Source organism: Cylas formicarius, unplaced genomic scaffold, assembly GCF_029955315.1.
Source record: "Cylas formicarius isolate icCylForm1 unplaced genomic scaffold, icCylForm1.1 PGA_scaffold_4__25_contigs__length_36172078, whole genome shotgun sequence".
Lineage (NCBI taxonomy): Eukaryota > Metazoa > Arthropoda > Insecta > Coleoptera > Brentidae > Cylas > Cylas formicarius.
Window position 1 is genome coordinate 6,344,010 of NW_026844334.1, and position 15,021 is coordinate 6,359,030.

The 15,021-nt window shown below is 35.9% G+C and overlaps 1 protein-coding gene across 1 annotated transcript in view; it reads left to right on the forward strand.

Annotated features, from left to right (window-relative positions):
* The window catches only part of LOC132701571 (tyrosine-protein phosphatase non-receptor type 9-like), a 39,234-nt gene extending 24,243 nt beyond the window's left edge, over positions 1 to 14,991 (forward strand). Inside the window, exons 4-9 of the mRNA XM_060669633.1 lie at positions 6,212 to 6,482; positions 7,906 to 8,125; positions 8,622 to 8,851; positions 9,993 to 10,222; positions 10,290 to 10,497; positions 11,429 to 14,991. Of these exons, the coding sequence (XP_060525616.1) occupies positions 6,212 to 6,482; positions 7,906 to 8,125; positions 8,622 to 8,851; positions 9,993 to 10,222; positions 10,290 to 10,497; positions 11,429 to 11,658 (1,389 nt within the window). The 3' untranslated portion in view covers positions 11,659 to 14,991. The remainder of the gene's footprint in view (positions 1 to 6,211; positions 6,483 to 7,905; positions 8,126 to 8,621; positions 8,852 to 9,992; positions 10,223 to 10,289; positions 10,498 to 11,428) is intronic.
* The last annotated feature ends 30 nt before the right edge of the window (positions 14,992 to 15,021 follow it).

Genomic DNA, 15,021 nt, shown 5'->3' on the forward strand with positions numbered 1-15,021 from the left:
AAAAAACAATAAATCGAAATGTCCAAAATACCAAAAATCAGGTGTCTACAGGTTGAAATGTGGATCTTGTCCTAAAATTTATATCGGACAAACAGGTAGATCCTTCAAGAATCGCATTAACGAACATATAAGAGCGTTTAAAAACAATAGTCTAGATTCTAATTATGCTACACACTTAAACACAGAAAAACACATTTTTCACAACAATTTTGATATATTACAAACAGCCACAAAAAGTGGAAAATTAAATTTATTGGAAGCCATGAGACATTCAAATGTATTGCCTAACGATTAATTATGTTTAAATACCTCTCCTTTATAGAACTTAAATTCTCGCAACCACATTAATTAAGGTTTTATGGTCATTTTTCGGTATATATCGTAGCAGGTAGTTTGTAAATATTACATTTGATAAAGACACGGTGTTGCCGAAACAATTGTCATGTCATAATATATAATTTCGTGAAAATCTGAACTTTTAGTTCTTATTTATTCTGATAAATGGATTTTCATTCCGTTATTTATATGGCATATCCAATAATACAGCTTTCTCTCTGTCTAACGTACACTGCTAAAAAGAGATCACAATGGCAGAACCGTTCGGAACGATAAACGAATAGTTTTACTGGTAACTAATAAAGATTTTGTTTGAATGATACGAAATTTAGTAATTCGATAATCTGTTATTATTTTTAATTTGGTAAATTGTGATTTTTTCGTGACGGTTGTAGAAACAGTATAGTGTGCAACACGTTTGGTAACTTTTTATCTAACCTGTTTATTAAGCAATCGCTCCGCTCTTGATTCAAATATACTATAATAATATACTATAAGATAGCTCTTTCTAGGAATAAAATACACTACAAGGTGTGTGTGATTTAAAATAATCAAAACCCATGTCCAAATTCGAAATACATAGTTGTGTTTGCGATCAGATTTTGGCAATTCAACACGAATGCTTCAATTTAATTAAGAGGCTGATCACAATTAACACGGTTGCCCGTACTTTACTACCTTAATTATGCGAAATTCTAAAATGCCCCTTGCACACATTTTTAATTTTGCACGAGAACTTTTCAATTTACCTTCTAATGTACTATTAGTTACACCCCAGAATATTTCTCCCAAAAGGAAATAAAGAAAGAAAGCTCGTCCACTCCCAAAAACGCCACTCCATTGATAGTGACGTCACGAGATATCGGAGAAAAGCAACGCATCGTTGCCGTAGATTTTATATTGTTATCTACTTTTTTTATGTGTAATATTTCTTCTGCAGTTGTAGTTTAATTGACCTTGCTAACGTTTCGCCAATCATCCTGTTGGCTTCTTCAGAGCTTGACTGAAACTGAACGACTAAGCAAAAACCGAAACAGGAGGAATCCAGAAGTTTTGTAAAAAGCATTACAGTAGCCTGTGGAAGTTTCTTTGAGAAAAAAAAAAAAAGAATTAGAAAGTAGTTTTTTAAAGTACCTTCATTTTTAAATAACTAATAAATAAAGTACTTACGTTAAAATGGTCTTCACTAATGGATTTTAACCATATTTTTCGTGTTTTTGCTTGAATAGGTAATTTAATAAATATTTTTTCCCGGAGCCGAATTGGTTGTAGTTTTACAGCCTGGCACGATGCAACAACGATAAACCATTGTCAACTCAAAAATAACTGACTCACGAAAATGTTAAGCAGATAACAGTAAAACATACCTCGTGACGTTTTAATTATTAACTACGATGTGAATATTTCCATTATGGCAAAAATATTTCTGGGGGAATACTTTTGAACTCTTATTAAGTATTTTCATTCAATTCAAAAAAACATCTGCAACGACGCTATGGTAAAAATAAAAAAAATAATAAATTAATTTTTTTTTCATTTATGCTTTTAGTAGCGTTTGAAATATTATTTCAAATTTTATGCCAAGAATGACGTTCGCGAGCGCTAAGATTAACTGTCAATTTTTTCTATAAAGCAGTAGACTTTATTATTTTGGTTGATTGTATTGCTTATTGAAGAACTTATTAGGCCAATAAGATTGTTTATTTACAAATTTACAGTTCTAGTTCATAGTTTGTGCTTTTTCATATTAATGTTTAGTAAGGTCCGCATTCCATTTAATTATTAATTAATATTATGGCTTCTTGTAGTTATTCTCTTTTTATGTTTCCGTATGTGTACTTTTATATAATCAAGATTCAGGATTGAGATATACCCACTATATTCATTTACTTATGGTCTGCATATTACATTTGTTATATTGAATTTTAGTTATTTTTTGTTTATTCCAAATCCGTGGAAAATATTTATAACGTCTACAGTCAAATACGTATTACCTATAAAAATGTATAATCGCGTGAAACTAATGCTCGCAAGGAGAACGTATTATACCGAACGGTGCCATTTATTAGGTACCGCTTTGCAAACGTGGGGATTGAGGTCTGAATGTAAATTAGCATCAAAGAAGGGTTTATTACCGGGCGTACGTGGATACCTTTGACAGTTAAAAAGCTTACTTCCTTTGAGGCTCGCTCCGTGTCGCACGACAAACCCAAATATGCATTTCTGGGTCGTAGGTTTTCCGTTTACGCGGAACTTTATCTCCTGGGAAACCTGACTGGATAGGTAATAAACAATAGAACGAAATAAGGAAACACACAAGTTTTTTGAAAGACCCTGGCCTAATTTAAGTTGACTTTATCGAGCTAAACTGTTTTGAACTACGCAACATTATATATAATATATGGCAACATTTTATTCTTCTGATTAATTTTGCTTAATACTTCCCTGTACCTATTTACAGCGGTTTTTGAAATGTTAATAATTTTTCCTTTATTTTGTCCAACATGAGGCAGCACTAAAACCCTAATTTAGCTACAAACGTTTCGATAAGATTCGGCGCGTTCCGTTTTTGTGTCACGTCGAAATAAGTACTTCTAAGCGACCCTGTATTATATAGAATAAATTCATCTAGGTAAATCTAATAACAGGGCTTTTACAAAGTAACTAAAATTGCAGCTAAAAATTGCAAAAACCTCTCAAAACAAGCAATATTGATTAGGAGGAAGCAGTATATCTAAGAGAGAGCCTAGTATCCGAATTTTGAAAACAATATTTGTTCGTTCTCCGTAGAATTCCTACCATCGAAAATTAATCACGGTATAATAAAATCGTATGCAGGAATATTGTTTTTAAAACCTGTTTTTTTTTTTTTAATTTACCTGAGATACAAATTTTACTTCCAAAAAGAATCTTTAACACCGTAATGGATGAAAACGAAAAAAATCATTTCCAACGTTGCCCGATTAGGTAGGACGCTTAATTTGAGTTTAGGCGATAAGTAAAAACGCTGCACTGCAATTTATCTCGGCGTGACTAAATCGCAGAGACGAGCCCATTGTGCGGATGCGTCCGAGGATGTGATTTGCACATCAGCGGAGGATTTTTGGAACCGCATGAATGGGTGACTTAATAAGTTGTTTTCGTAGTAGTGGGCGTCTCAGTCAAGGTCATCAGAAGTGATCGCGCTGTTGCCGTCGTTTTATATCCTTTTGATTCTTCCATATAAGCTATTGAAAATTAACATTTCATAATGAACAAATATCATTATTTACTAGGTCCAGATGTCACTCCAATTTTATAATATAATGTTGTAAGAGCATATAATGAATTCAATAGTTAAGTTGTCATGTTTTGCCCGTCTATATAAAAATATTTTATTGAACAAAGAAAATAACGTCCAATGTATCCTCTTTGAAACTATTTATCATTTCAACATTACCCTTTTTATTTATTTCGATTTTAATTTCAGATTAAAACAAGTACATTCTTTTTTCTATTATTTTTATTTTGAGTAACTTTTAAGCTACCCTTTTGAGACTTCTAGCAGTTGGGTCGTTGTTATATTTTCTTTCAGTCGTAGATTATTCAAAGAGGGTATAATAAGTATCATATACCAGGGGGGAAAAAGAGTATTTGACAACCTAAAGCGGGATAACAGTGTTGAGCTCCATTGGAAAAGTTAATGGAAAAATAAAGAACATACTTGAAGAAGAACAAAGTGCATTCCGAGCTCATAGATCATGCATTGAAAATATATTTGTTATAAAACAGGGACGGACAAGAGACTTGTCAATAGTCTACAAATTCATCTGATCTCTGTAGATCTTAAAAGAGCTTATGATAGTGCATCTCTATATATATACAAACAACACAAACTGTGTTAAGCATGACACTTCACCGTAAATAAGCGCCTAAGGCAGGAGATATTGTCTGGGTCCCACAATTTTCAAAATTGACTTAAATGAAGCTCAGAGACCTGGAGGAAGAAGTGTGTGACCAGGTAATATTTACTGAAGATGTTGAGAAAGCTGAACGAACAGTATGAAAAGTGGGGGCTATGCATAATCTTTAAAAAAACTACCTATACCTATAAGTATCCTGAGAACCATAAAGTTTAATAAGAATATCACAAATGACGTAAAAAGAAGAATATATAAGGCAATAGTAGTGCAGAAATGTGGGAAATATCTATAAGGAATCAAGATCGACTAAAAGCTTTGGTAACGGATTTCTGGTTACGCAGCTGTAGCCTGTCAAAAATGGAAAAAGTGAGAAACCAACACATTAGAGAGCACATGAACGATGGCCTCCGAAGATCTGGAACTGGAAACCACGGGAAGACCGCGACTTTCGCGGAAAGACGGTGTGTTTCAGACAATGGAAGATCGCCATATGCAAAACCTTGACTGGGAAGATAGAAGACCATGGAGGCTTGGATTTGAAAGACGTCGCATATGGTGTAATTTTTTTGTTTTACAAATAGTTTTCGTCAATACGAGTTGTCGACTTTAACAATTCCACAAATAAATTTAAAAATCGTTATCTAAAATTAGTCAGAACGTTTGAAATTGTTTGAATATCAAATGATTTCCGCAAAAAAAAATACATTTACAGGCCAGAAACGGATAATAAAATCGTATTTAATTTGGCGTTTTGTGTTTTTCTTGACAATCTCATTCAATTTGCAGATATTTTTATAACTATAAGCATTATCATGGCGTTTATATAAGTAGTGGAAAAGTTACTTCAACTTTGCTTGGGTTAAGTTAAAAATTGACTAGTTAGTGACAGCAAAAGTTCTTATCATCTACTTTCGTTTTAGAATTTTAACTATAAAGTCGCCCATATAGATATTGAGTGTCAAAAAAGTTATCATACGCTGTCCGTTAGCTTTGGCAAGACCCTGTACATTTGCGATGCAGACGGTAAACTGTATTTCTTTTAAGACGCAGCCTATTTATTTGTCAAGGATTCAGACGCTTTGCGCGGATTCTACAGAAACCTTTGAAGTTTGACCGACTTTTAATTTTTTTTACTCGGCTAAATTCAAACGCGTTTATTTTAAAGTGGCCTCTTGTTTCGGGAAAACCGCGAAACTTTTGCCTCGGCTGACATTCGAAGACGCGTAATATAAATAAACGGAAAAATAAGTTTCTGGAAGGCGGGCAATCTCTCGACTACCTGGAACGTTTATTGAAGCTTGAAACCTAATCGTTTATTCCGAACTAACGATTGCCTTAAAAATTCCGCGAAGACCGCAATTTAACGGCAAGTTATTGCACACTAATCGTGATGGTTTAACAGTTTCCGTTTAATATTAGTTTTGTGCGTGCGTCAATATATGAGCATCTGAACCCATTTTCATTCCGCTGCTAACGTGTTCGATGTAAACGATTCGCCCATGTTTTTCAATTGGTTCTTGCAGAATAAAGCACTTTTATTCCCCGATCCTTTCGTGAAAAGGCGAAGGGATACAATTAGGGGGGTATGGTTTCCTAATAAGCGACAGGATATACGGCGTTGGGGTTGCAAAGAGATCGCAAAAATGACTCACCATTGTTCGGCAACTTTAAGCAATGCACTAGAAGTAATCCCTGCGTTATATGAAGTACAAATTATAAAGTTTCTTAAAAACATAACCACCAACTGAAACAATTATTACATTTTGTATTTACCACAGACTACAAAAGTTGGTTATTTTCTCCCCACATAGTTTTAAGCTAAATGCACGTTAGACAGTACATGAGTACAGACAGTAGCATGGTATACTAAAGATGGCGAGTTCTAACTCTATTTTAACATTCGGTCAGTCGACATTTGGAAAATCACAGATCGCAGATTGGTCGGTGCAGGTCTAAATCGGTTTGTTTTGCAGGGCGGTTACCCGGCTAAGCTTAAAAAGGTCCTGATCGTGACGGCGCCGCTGTGGTTCAAGGCGCCGTTTAAGATTCTGCGACTGTTCGTGCGCGAGAAGCTTCGCGAACGCGTCTACACGGTGTCGGTGGCGCAGCTGCTGGCCCACATACCGAGAGAGTCGCTGCCCGCGCAGCTAGGAGGCTCCCTTGTCCTGGACCACGATGGTTGGCTCGAGCACTGTCTCGCTTCCATGACTACGTCGGCGGTTTCGTCACCGGTGCCCCTTTACGGTAACGACTACGCGCTTTAACGGATTTTATTAATTAATTTTAATCGCAGAAGAAAAGATACGCACAAAAAAGGTATTACGGTATCCTTTTGTTGTCTGTGAAAAAGCGTTTAGTTTTCTGTGACAGTTTGTTACAGGCTAGAGCAATATAAAAGTGACCTTATGGGGCATTTCTGCACAAATATATCTGGCTGATTTACTCGTTATAGCCGAATTGATTGTAGACAATTGAATAACATATAATAACACTATCTCAGGTAGCAGAGTGTCGTCAAAATGACGTCATTAACTAGTCACCAATTGACAAAAATGACCTTATATATGACGTCACAGGACGTTAATTTGACCTACTGTCTCTGACGAATGATGTCATTTAAGTGACGCCTTTTTTTACGTCAATTAGTGTAATCATTTTTTGTCATTTAAGTGAAACCTTTCTTACGTCAACTTCAAGTCAGATTTTGGTCTTCACTGTTTTTTGTTCTTTTCTTTTTGCAATGGGAAAGATAGAAAGTAAATCGCACGGTTGCGGAAAATGGAGAATTATAGGTAATGAATAATTATGAGCCTTTCTTTAAAAAAAAATATGGAAATATAATATACAGGGTGTTCAATTCGATTTTTTCGCTAAAATTAATATTTTCCATTTTGACTCACCTTGTATAAACGATTTGAACTAACTTTAAGAAAAGTGTTACCACTTTATAAAATTGTTGGCGTAATAAAATTACAGCTGTCCGAAACGGCGTCAAAAATCTAGGGTACTAAACACAGGTCCTTTTTGACGAAAAAATGGCCATAAATCCGAAGACACTCAGTATAGACCATAACAACCCTACATTTTTTGATTGAGTATAAAATTATGAATTATTATTAATGGCATAATATACAGGGTGTTCAAAAATATAAGTTTAATTTCCCACATATTTTTGTATTTAAAAATAATTTCAAATTGTTTCTTTTACTCTGCATTCTCTTCTAAAATAAATAATAAACGAAACATATTACATTGACACACTATTTGGAAACCCTCCAGATATATTCTCCTACATCATGGTTTTAATTTGATAATAGTTTAAATTAATTATTATGTTTAAGTCCATATCTGGAATTAACCAATAACGACGCTCGGAGGTCATTTTTGTAATGTTGATAAGACATCTTTTTTTTCAAATCAATTTGACGTGATTTTCGCACCACTGACAAATAGCGACCACTTATGATTCGAAAATAACGTCGCAGAAGCAGAATAGGAGATTTAGTATAGAACATGTGCTTATAATTATGTTAATAGCTCAGAAGTATAGTAGTATGCATGACGTAACGAGGGTTGAGGACTCGGTAATAAAATTAAGCGAAGAATTAATTTTACTTTTAAGTCGATAGGTGGCACTGTTATTATAAGCCGCATTTTTCCGTTTCAGATGGCAAAACTCCGGTGTCTCAGAAACGTATTGGCATACCGGCCGATATCGACATCACTGGAGGCAAAGACGCGCCTCCGGACACGTGGTCCTCCGAGGAAGCCAACCTGAACCCACCGTCGAGCGCTTCCAGCGGTTTCAGCGATGACGATTCGTTGCACGGCGACGGTGCCGCCATGACGATGGTCCAGCTGGTCGAATACGTGAGGGATCGAGGCCGGTACGTGGTGACCAAAGTCATGTAACCACCGGGGATACAAGAAAGACATTTTTTTTTGACAATTATTTTTCTTGGACAAAAATTTGTTCTGTTAAAAAGTAGTGGTTTAAAGTTCACAGGAAAACGCCTTTTGACGTTACGATACACTAAACGTCAGCCGGTGAGAGTTGTTAAACTAATCTAAACCTATGGTCTATGGTATTGTTGCGATAGTTTTGTTGTTAACGTTTTTGGGCCACTTCTAAGAAAAGCAAAAAAAATCAGCTTCGCTTTGTTCTTATTTTTAAAAAAATATGTAATAAATATTTACATGTTGGAGACGTTTTGTACGCTATATTAGTTTATAGGGGAGGTCTTTTAATCCTATTCTCGTGCTAATATTACATAGTGACGTCACAGCTAATTCAAATTTGCGAATGACTGTAAACGTAATTAGTTAGTTGGTGTATTTCAAAAAATTTCTAAAATTTGCTGTTTAGCCCTTCCTTTTTTTTAGGTCCGGTTTGATGCAGGAATACGCGGAGATCAGGTCTCGACCGCCCGACGGTACCTTCAATGTGGCCAAATTGAAGAACAACTTGCCCAAGAACCGTTATACGGACGTGCTGTGCTACGACCACAGCAGGGTGATATTGTCCGAAATCGATTGTGATAAAGACAGTGATTATATTCATGCGAACTTTGTCGACGGGTACAAACAGAAGAACGCTTTTATCAACACGCAAGGTGAGTGCCTCGCATCTTTGGGTGATTGTTTCATTTTTAACGGGGAATACACATGACATTGTATAATTTAAATAGTGAATCTCAGTTGTTACGGTTATAAATTGTTATATGAAAATCAAGACTGAGCCTTCAGCCCAACCCCAGAAATCAGTTCATCTAATCTGTTTATGTAAATAATGAAGAAAGGTGGCCCTAGGGCAGATCCTCGAGGGACTCCTTGTTTTAGATTTAAAGTGGATGAATCATTCGCGTTTAGACTAACCTATTATGTTCGATTTTTAAAATATGATTCAAAAAATAACAGTGTAGATTGAGGTAAGCCAATAGTTAATAATTTCCTCATCAAAATTTCATGACTGACGCAATCAAACGCCCTCGAAATATGGTAAAGAGACAGTAACACAGAGTCGCCATCTTCCAGACCATTTACGATCTCTGACACTTCCTTTCGAACTGCATGTTTAGTAGATTTTCCAGGCAGGAATACCCACTGTTCCTCAGAAAAAAAGGAGGTACTTAATAAATAATCTAATAATCATTGTTTTAGGATTATTTCGAAAATTTTCCCAAAAATAGGGACTATAGAAATAGGTCGATAATTGTCTAAATCCGACCTTTTACCCTATTTTGAATAATTGGAGCAGTTTTGCGCATTTAAACTGATCTGAAAATGAAATGAAATGAAAATGTGGCAGTGGTTAAAGAAACATTGAATAAAGGTGACAATAAATGCACTGAAGTGTGCTTTTATTATTCTACTATTAATATTAAAAAACGTCTTGACTTGTTGCGTTTTTTTAAACAGTTGACTGCATTCATTAATTTAATAAAAGGGAATTCAAAAAAGTTGCCCGAGTATATTGCATCGTTAGCTTCAAAGGATTGAGTCGAGGGTGGTTACAGCGTAATATTGGGCAAAAATTGCTTCAAAAGTGGAGGGAGGAGTTTTTAGATTTTCCAAAGTTGTCTCTTCCTCATCCTAAATTGTGAAAAACGGCTCAGTTCCTTACAGCCGTGTTATTTTTTCTCTGAAAAGAGGAATTTGGTTGATAGCGCCAATGGGAACCAGGCTAGAGACTTGGTCCACCCAAGTTTCTATCGTTCATTCGATAATTTCAAAAGGGCGTTGTCGTTTGCGCAGGTCCGTTACCGAAAACTACCGCTGATTTTTGGCGAATGATTTGGGAGCAGCACACGTTAGTCATAGTGATGACTACCAGGGTGATGGAGAGGGGCCGGCCCAAGTGTCATCAGTACTGGGAGACGGAGGAGGGCGCGGAAGCTTCTTACGGGTACTTCGCCGTCAAAACTGTGACGGTAGAAACGGATCCCAACTACACGGTGACCACAATCCAATTAACGAATAAAAAGGTAGGAGACGCGTCGACGCCAATGTAGGAGCTCATTTTAGAGTGGCGACGTGTTGTTTTGTCCGCAGACGGAAGAAGTGCGGGAGGTGTCGCACTGGCAATTCACCTCGTGGCCCGACTACGGGGTGCCGTCGTCCGCCAAAGCCATGTTGGAATTCCTAGATCGGGTGCGGAGAAAACAGGCCAGTATGGTGAACGCTTTGGAGGATATGTGGGCGGGGCATCCCAGGGGACCACCTATAGTTGTACATTGTAGCGCGGGGATAGGACGGACGGGTTAGTACAATCTGGAGAATTAATATTTTTTTAGCCTTTGGGGTTTCATGGATTATTATACCGAGTTATATCTTGGAAGTGTCAAAATTAAAATGGAAAAAGTACCTCGTAGCGTTTCAGAGGTTCTCATTCTCAAAAAATTAAAGCTAAAAAGACTGAAGGAAGTGTTTTATGAAAATGAATACCTATATCAACAATTATTTTTGTTTTATAATAATAATAATAATAATGTCTTTATTTGCACATCATACATTTTGTCTCAGAAATATGAGAACAATGTATTCTAGTAACAAACGGAACATATATACATATACAATCCAGAAATCGGCGAAGTTCAGTGATGGTCTGGCCACAAGTGACCAGACCACCCCGCCCCATTCAACCGCAAACATAATATGGGAAATATAACATAAAAACTAAGATATGATTTTTTCACTCTGCAACAGGTGATGCCAATCATTAATTATTGTTGGATTTCTTAAAATAATACTGAAAAATGTGGCGTTCAAAATTTGGTGGAGAAAAAGATTTAAAATGACTAGAGAGTGAGCTATATAGCTTCGCTATGTTGTAAGTAAAACTTCTTTCAAAAAAGGACGATCTGTGGCGAGGTCGTGTTATTAATCCTCTAAATCGAATATTTATATTATGTACATGGGATCTAAATATAATTTTTTTATGCAGATATGCCGGAGATTTAAAAAACGAAATTCGATGATAAAAACAAGCTAAATGCATGTCTCTCCTACACTCTATATTCAACCAATTGGGATCCTTAAGTTCATATAATATTCGCCCAAATTTGCGGATTCCGTATATCAGACGAAGACAAGAATTTTGCACTTTTTGTATTTTGTTTTTTTGAACCGCCGTTAAACAAGTGTTTATGAAAAAAAAAAGAATTTAAATTTTTACTTTTCGCGTTCTATAGGGACGTTTTGCACCCTGGACATTTGCATATCTCGACTCGAAGACTTGGGCACGGCCGATATACGGGGCACGGTCGAAAGGATCAGATCGCAACGAGCTTACTCCATCCAGATGCCGGACCAGTACATTTTCTGCCATCTGGCGTTAATCGAATACGCCCTGATGCGGGGCCACCTCCAGTCCGTCGATTTAACAGGTTTCGATCAGGGAGCCGACGAGGATTCCGATTAGTTAGGTATTTTTTTAAATTATTAACAGTAATGGGTACGAATTGTATGAAAGGTAAAAGCTCGCGCGCGCGCGCGAGGGTCGATGAAACTGTTCTGAAAATTTTCTAATATTCCCAGGTATTCTTCCTAACATTAAAAAAATTATATTTATGAGACGAAGTAGTAATGCATATGCAAAAACTATTAATAAGTCTCCGCTAGAAAAAACATTCAGTGGTGTTGAAAAATATTTAAAAACAAAGAAAAGTGGTAGAACGGAAACTAACCAAAACACTTTACCATATCCAGAACTTAAAAGAAGAAAAAGATAACCGTCGTGATGTTTTCTATGATTGTTGGGAATCGGCGCTTTTTGTGTCATTGTTGTCATTAATAACATCTTGTGTCTAAGTGTTTATGGCAGTCCCTATTTATCTGAGATTTGAAATGACAGGTTTTATTGGTTGAAATGAGAGGCGCACGCGCCTTCTCAACATTTTTTGATGTATAAAAATGCCCATATTATCAGCTAAATAGTTGTATAATAAAATCAAACTAAAAGTATTTGCTCGGTTAAATAGAAAGTTAACTGGTTGCTACTGGATAATTTAGGTCGACCTCTAAATTTGCAGACTTCGGTTTTTAGGTCGATGGGAACCTTGTAATAATTAAATTCTTTTTTCGTGCATATCGTTTCATCCCTCTCGCGCGTGTTCCGCTTTAACCGCGGAACGACGATGACGATCATGATGCGATGACGTTTTGACCACGGAGATAAACGTGGTCGGTGCGAAGGTTGGCCGATAAATGTGATTCAGCGATTAAAAATATTATTATGTATAATCAAAATAGATTTATTTTTAAGTAGTTCCTTCTGCGGTGCAGGAGAGTAAACCGAGTTTTGAGCGCCCGCATGCCGACTTTTATTTTTGTACGGTTGGTAAAACGGAAAACGAATGCGGGGTCTGTGACTCGATTTGAGTGTATAACGAGGACCGGCAATTAATGTCATCCGCAAAATTACGGAATATCGAGCTGGAAAAAAAAGCCACATGATGGCCACAACCGAAAAAAAAAAAGGGTCGTTCAAGTTTTAATGTCATCGTAACAGACCCAATGCTGTATGGTTGTTTGCTAAGGAGGCGCTAGTGATTTATTAGAACAAATTGGAACATAACGTCTTTAAACTGCAAACATATAGCTATTAGATAGTAGCCTTACTATAAAAAAAAAGTAGTACTATAAAAAAATTACCATTGAAAAAACTGGTGTAAGTAGAGAAAAAAGTTATACAGGGAAATTTAACACCGACATTTAATCAAAAATGAATGGATTTGTGTATTATTTTCCCTGCTTACTTTTTGGTGGCGATAAAGCTTTGACGGAAATAGGGGTCACCGATCTCTGGAGCATTTAGGTTTGATAATAGAAAGACATGACAATTCTAAAAGGAACCTTGTTAAAGAATAGATATATTTTATCCAAAAATTATTAATTGTACTAAATTTTTCGGACCTTTTGTATTGGTTCTCCGAGGATATAATAAGAGCGAAACTTCCGAGAATCCCGTGATATTTTGGGGACTTTTTTGGCTGAATGCGATACCAATGCAATGCGATGCAATTCCGAAGAAATTCGATTCGATTCGAATGGCGATCATGGCGGACGAAAAACACAGACGTTGCACCAATGAAAAATTGAACCCACTCTGGTGGTTCGAAATAATTTTGATAACATCATCAAAAATCCATCTAACAGCAGATTTGATCAGCGAATTTCGGCTTTATTAGACGTTATTCTAAATTGTGCAAAAGGTCGATTTTATTTTAAAGAGCATCTAGTAATTGCATCACTCTTCCATGCGGAATATTTCGGAGCGTATTGCAGCAAATTTCCTGACCATAAACTCACTTCAGCATGTTCATATTATTCCACACTCGATAAAGAACTTTACGAACTGAACTGTCTGAACTGAAATGACATTAAATGATGCAACACCTGTTCTGAAGTTTTTAATAAAAAATAATCTAGAAGATACGTTTAAGAAAACTAGAAACTTATAAGAAATTGTAATAACAATGTCCATGAAAACAGCAGAAGTCGAACCAAGTTACAAAGTATATATCTCTGAAGTAGAAACTTTTAATGTGCGAGTCTCAGTGCATGAACAGGAACTTTATAATTTGTTTAAATTGTTCATGTCATTAAAAAAAAATTGTATTCCCTTTAAAGAACAGTAAAGTAGTGCTTCTGCAGATGACTCTCTTTTGTGTGTGACAATTAGCAACCGTTCCAGAAATTCATCAATTGAGGATAGAAGTCCAAAAAAGCACGATAAAATTGATTTGACACAACCCCGTTATAAACTAAAAAAAACTTTAAAATTTTTTCCACTGTGTTATATATATCAAGTAGCTATATGATTGCAGACCATGCTTTAGGTTTACACCGAAATTATTTCTGTGGGTTTAGAGCTTCGTAAATCTAAAAATAGGGCTTGCCGCGTATGTGAACGGAATATTGCAATGAATGATCCAATGAATCAAAATTGTCCATAGGGGTTCTTTGGATATGGTGCCATTTTTCTTGCAATACATAGTTGTGGGTTTTTCAGTATTTGAATATTTTTAATGCAAATACCGGTTAATAAAAATTTATTGATATAAGAAATAACAATGAATTTCGGTTAAAACGATAAGCCAAAAATGGCGGCGCTAGAGCACTTGGGTCTCGTTACAGAATGTCGAATAATGCAAATTACCGTGAATTTTTTCATAATCAATGTGATGTGATTTAAATTAATTTTTCTCGATGTCGACGTCGTCCGTGGATGCCATTCAACAATATCAACGAAACAAAATAACCAGAGTAGACGCGACGTTTGCGGTTTGGCCTTACCATACGGCCAATCCTAAAACTAAGTCTGTGTTTAATATTATCGTAACAATTGCATTGTCTTTAAATGAAATATTTGAAATCTAATTGTAATTATTGTATAGCGTAAGTTATAAAAAAATATATCTCCCTCACTCCCTCCCTCTCTCGGACCTGAATATTGTAAAGTGCTATGTATAATGTTTAAACCTCCCCCACCCCTCCCTTCCCAAAAAAAAAAAAACACTAAGACTGTCCGTTTTTAAATCGAAATTGGTAACCTAAGTTTTTTTGCGTTTGTGGTTGTCCTTATTGTCCATTAGAGATCAATCGTGGAGAGTACGTTTCCGTTTTAGGATAATTAGTGCGGTTCTGTTGCGAAGTATTATTTTGTGTAACTATTTATGAAACAATTATTAATGGTATTGTAAATATTGTACTTTTTTTCCTTAATATAATTTGTAAACCGCTTTTTACATCACATCCGGCGTTTTATTTGGCGGGAAAGGAA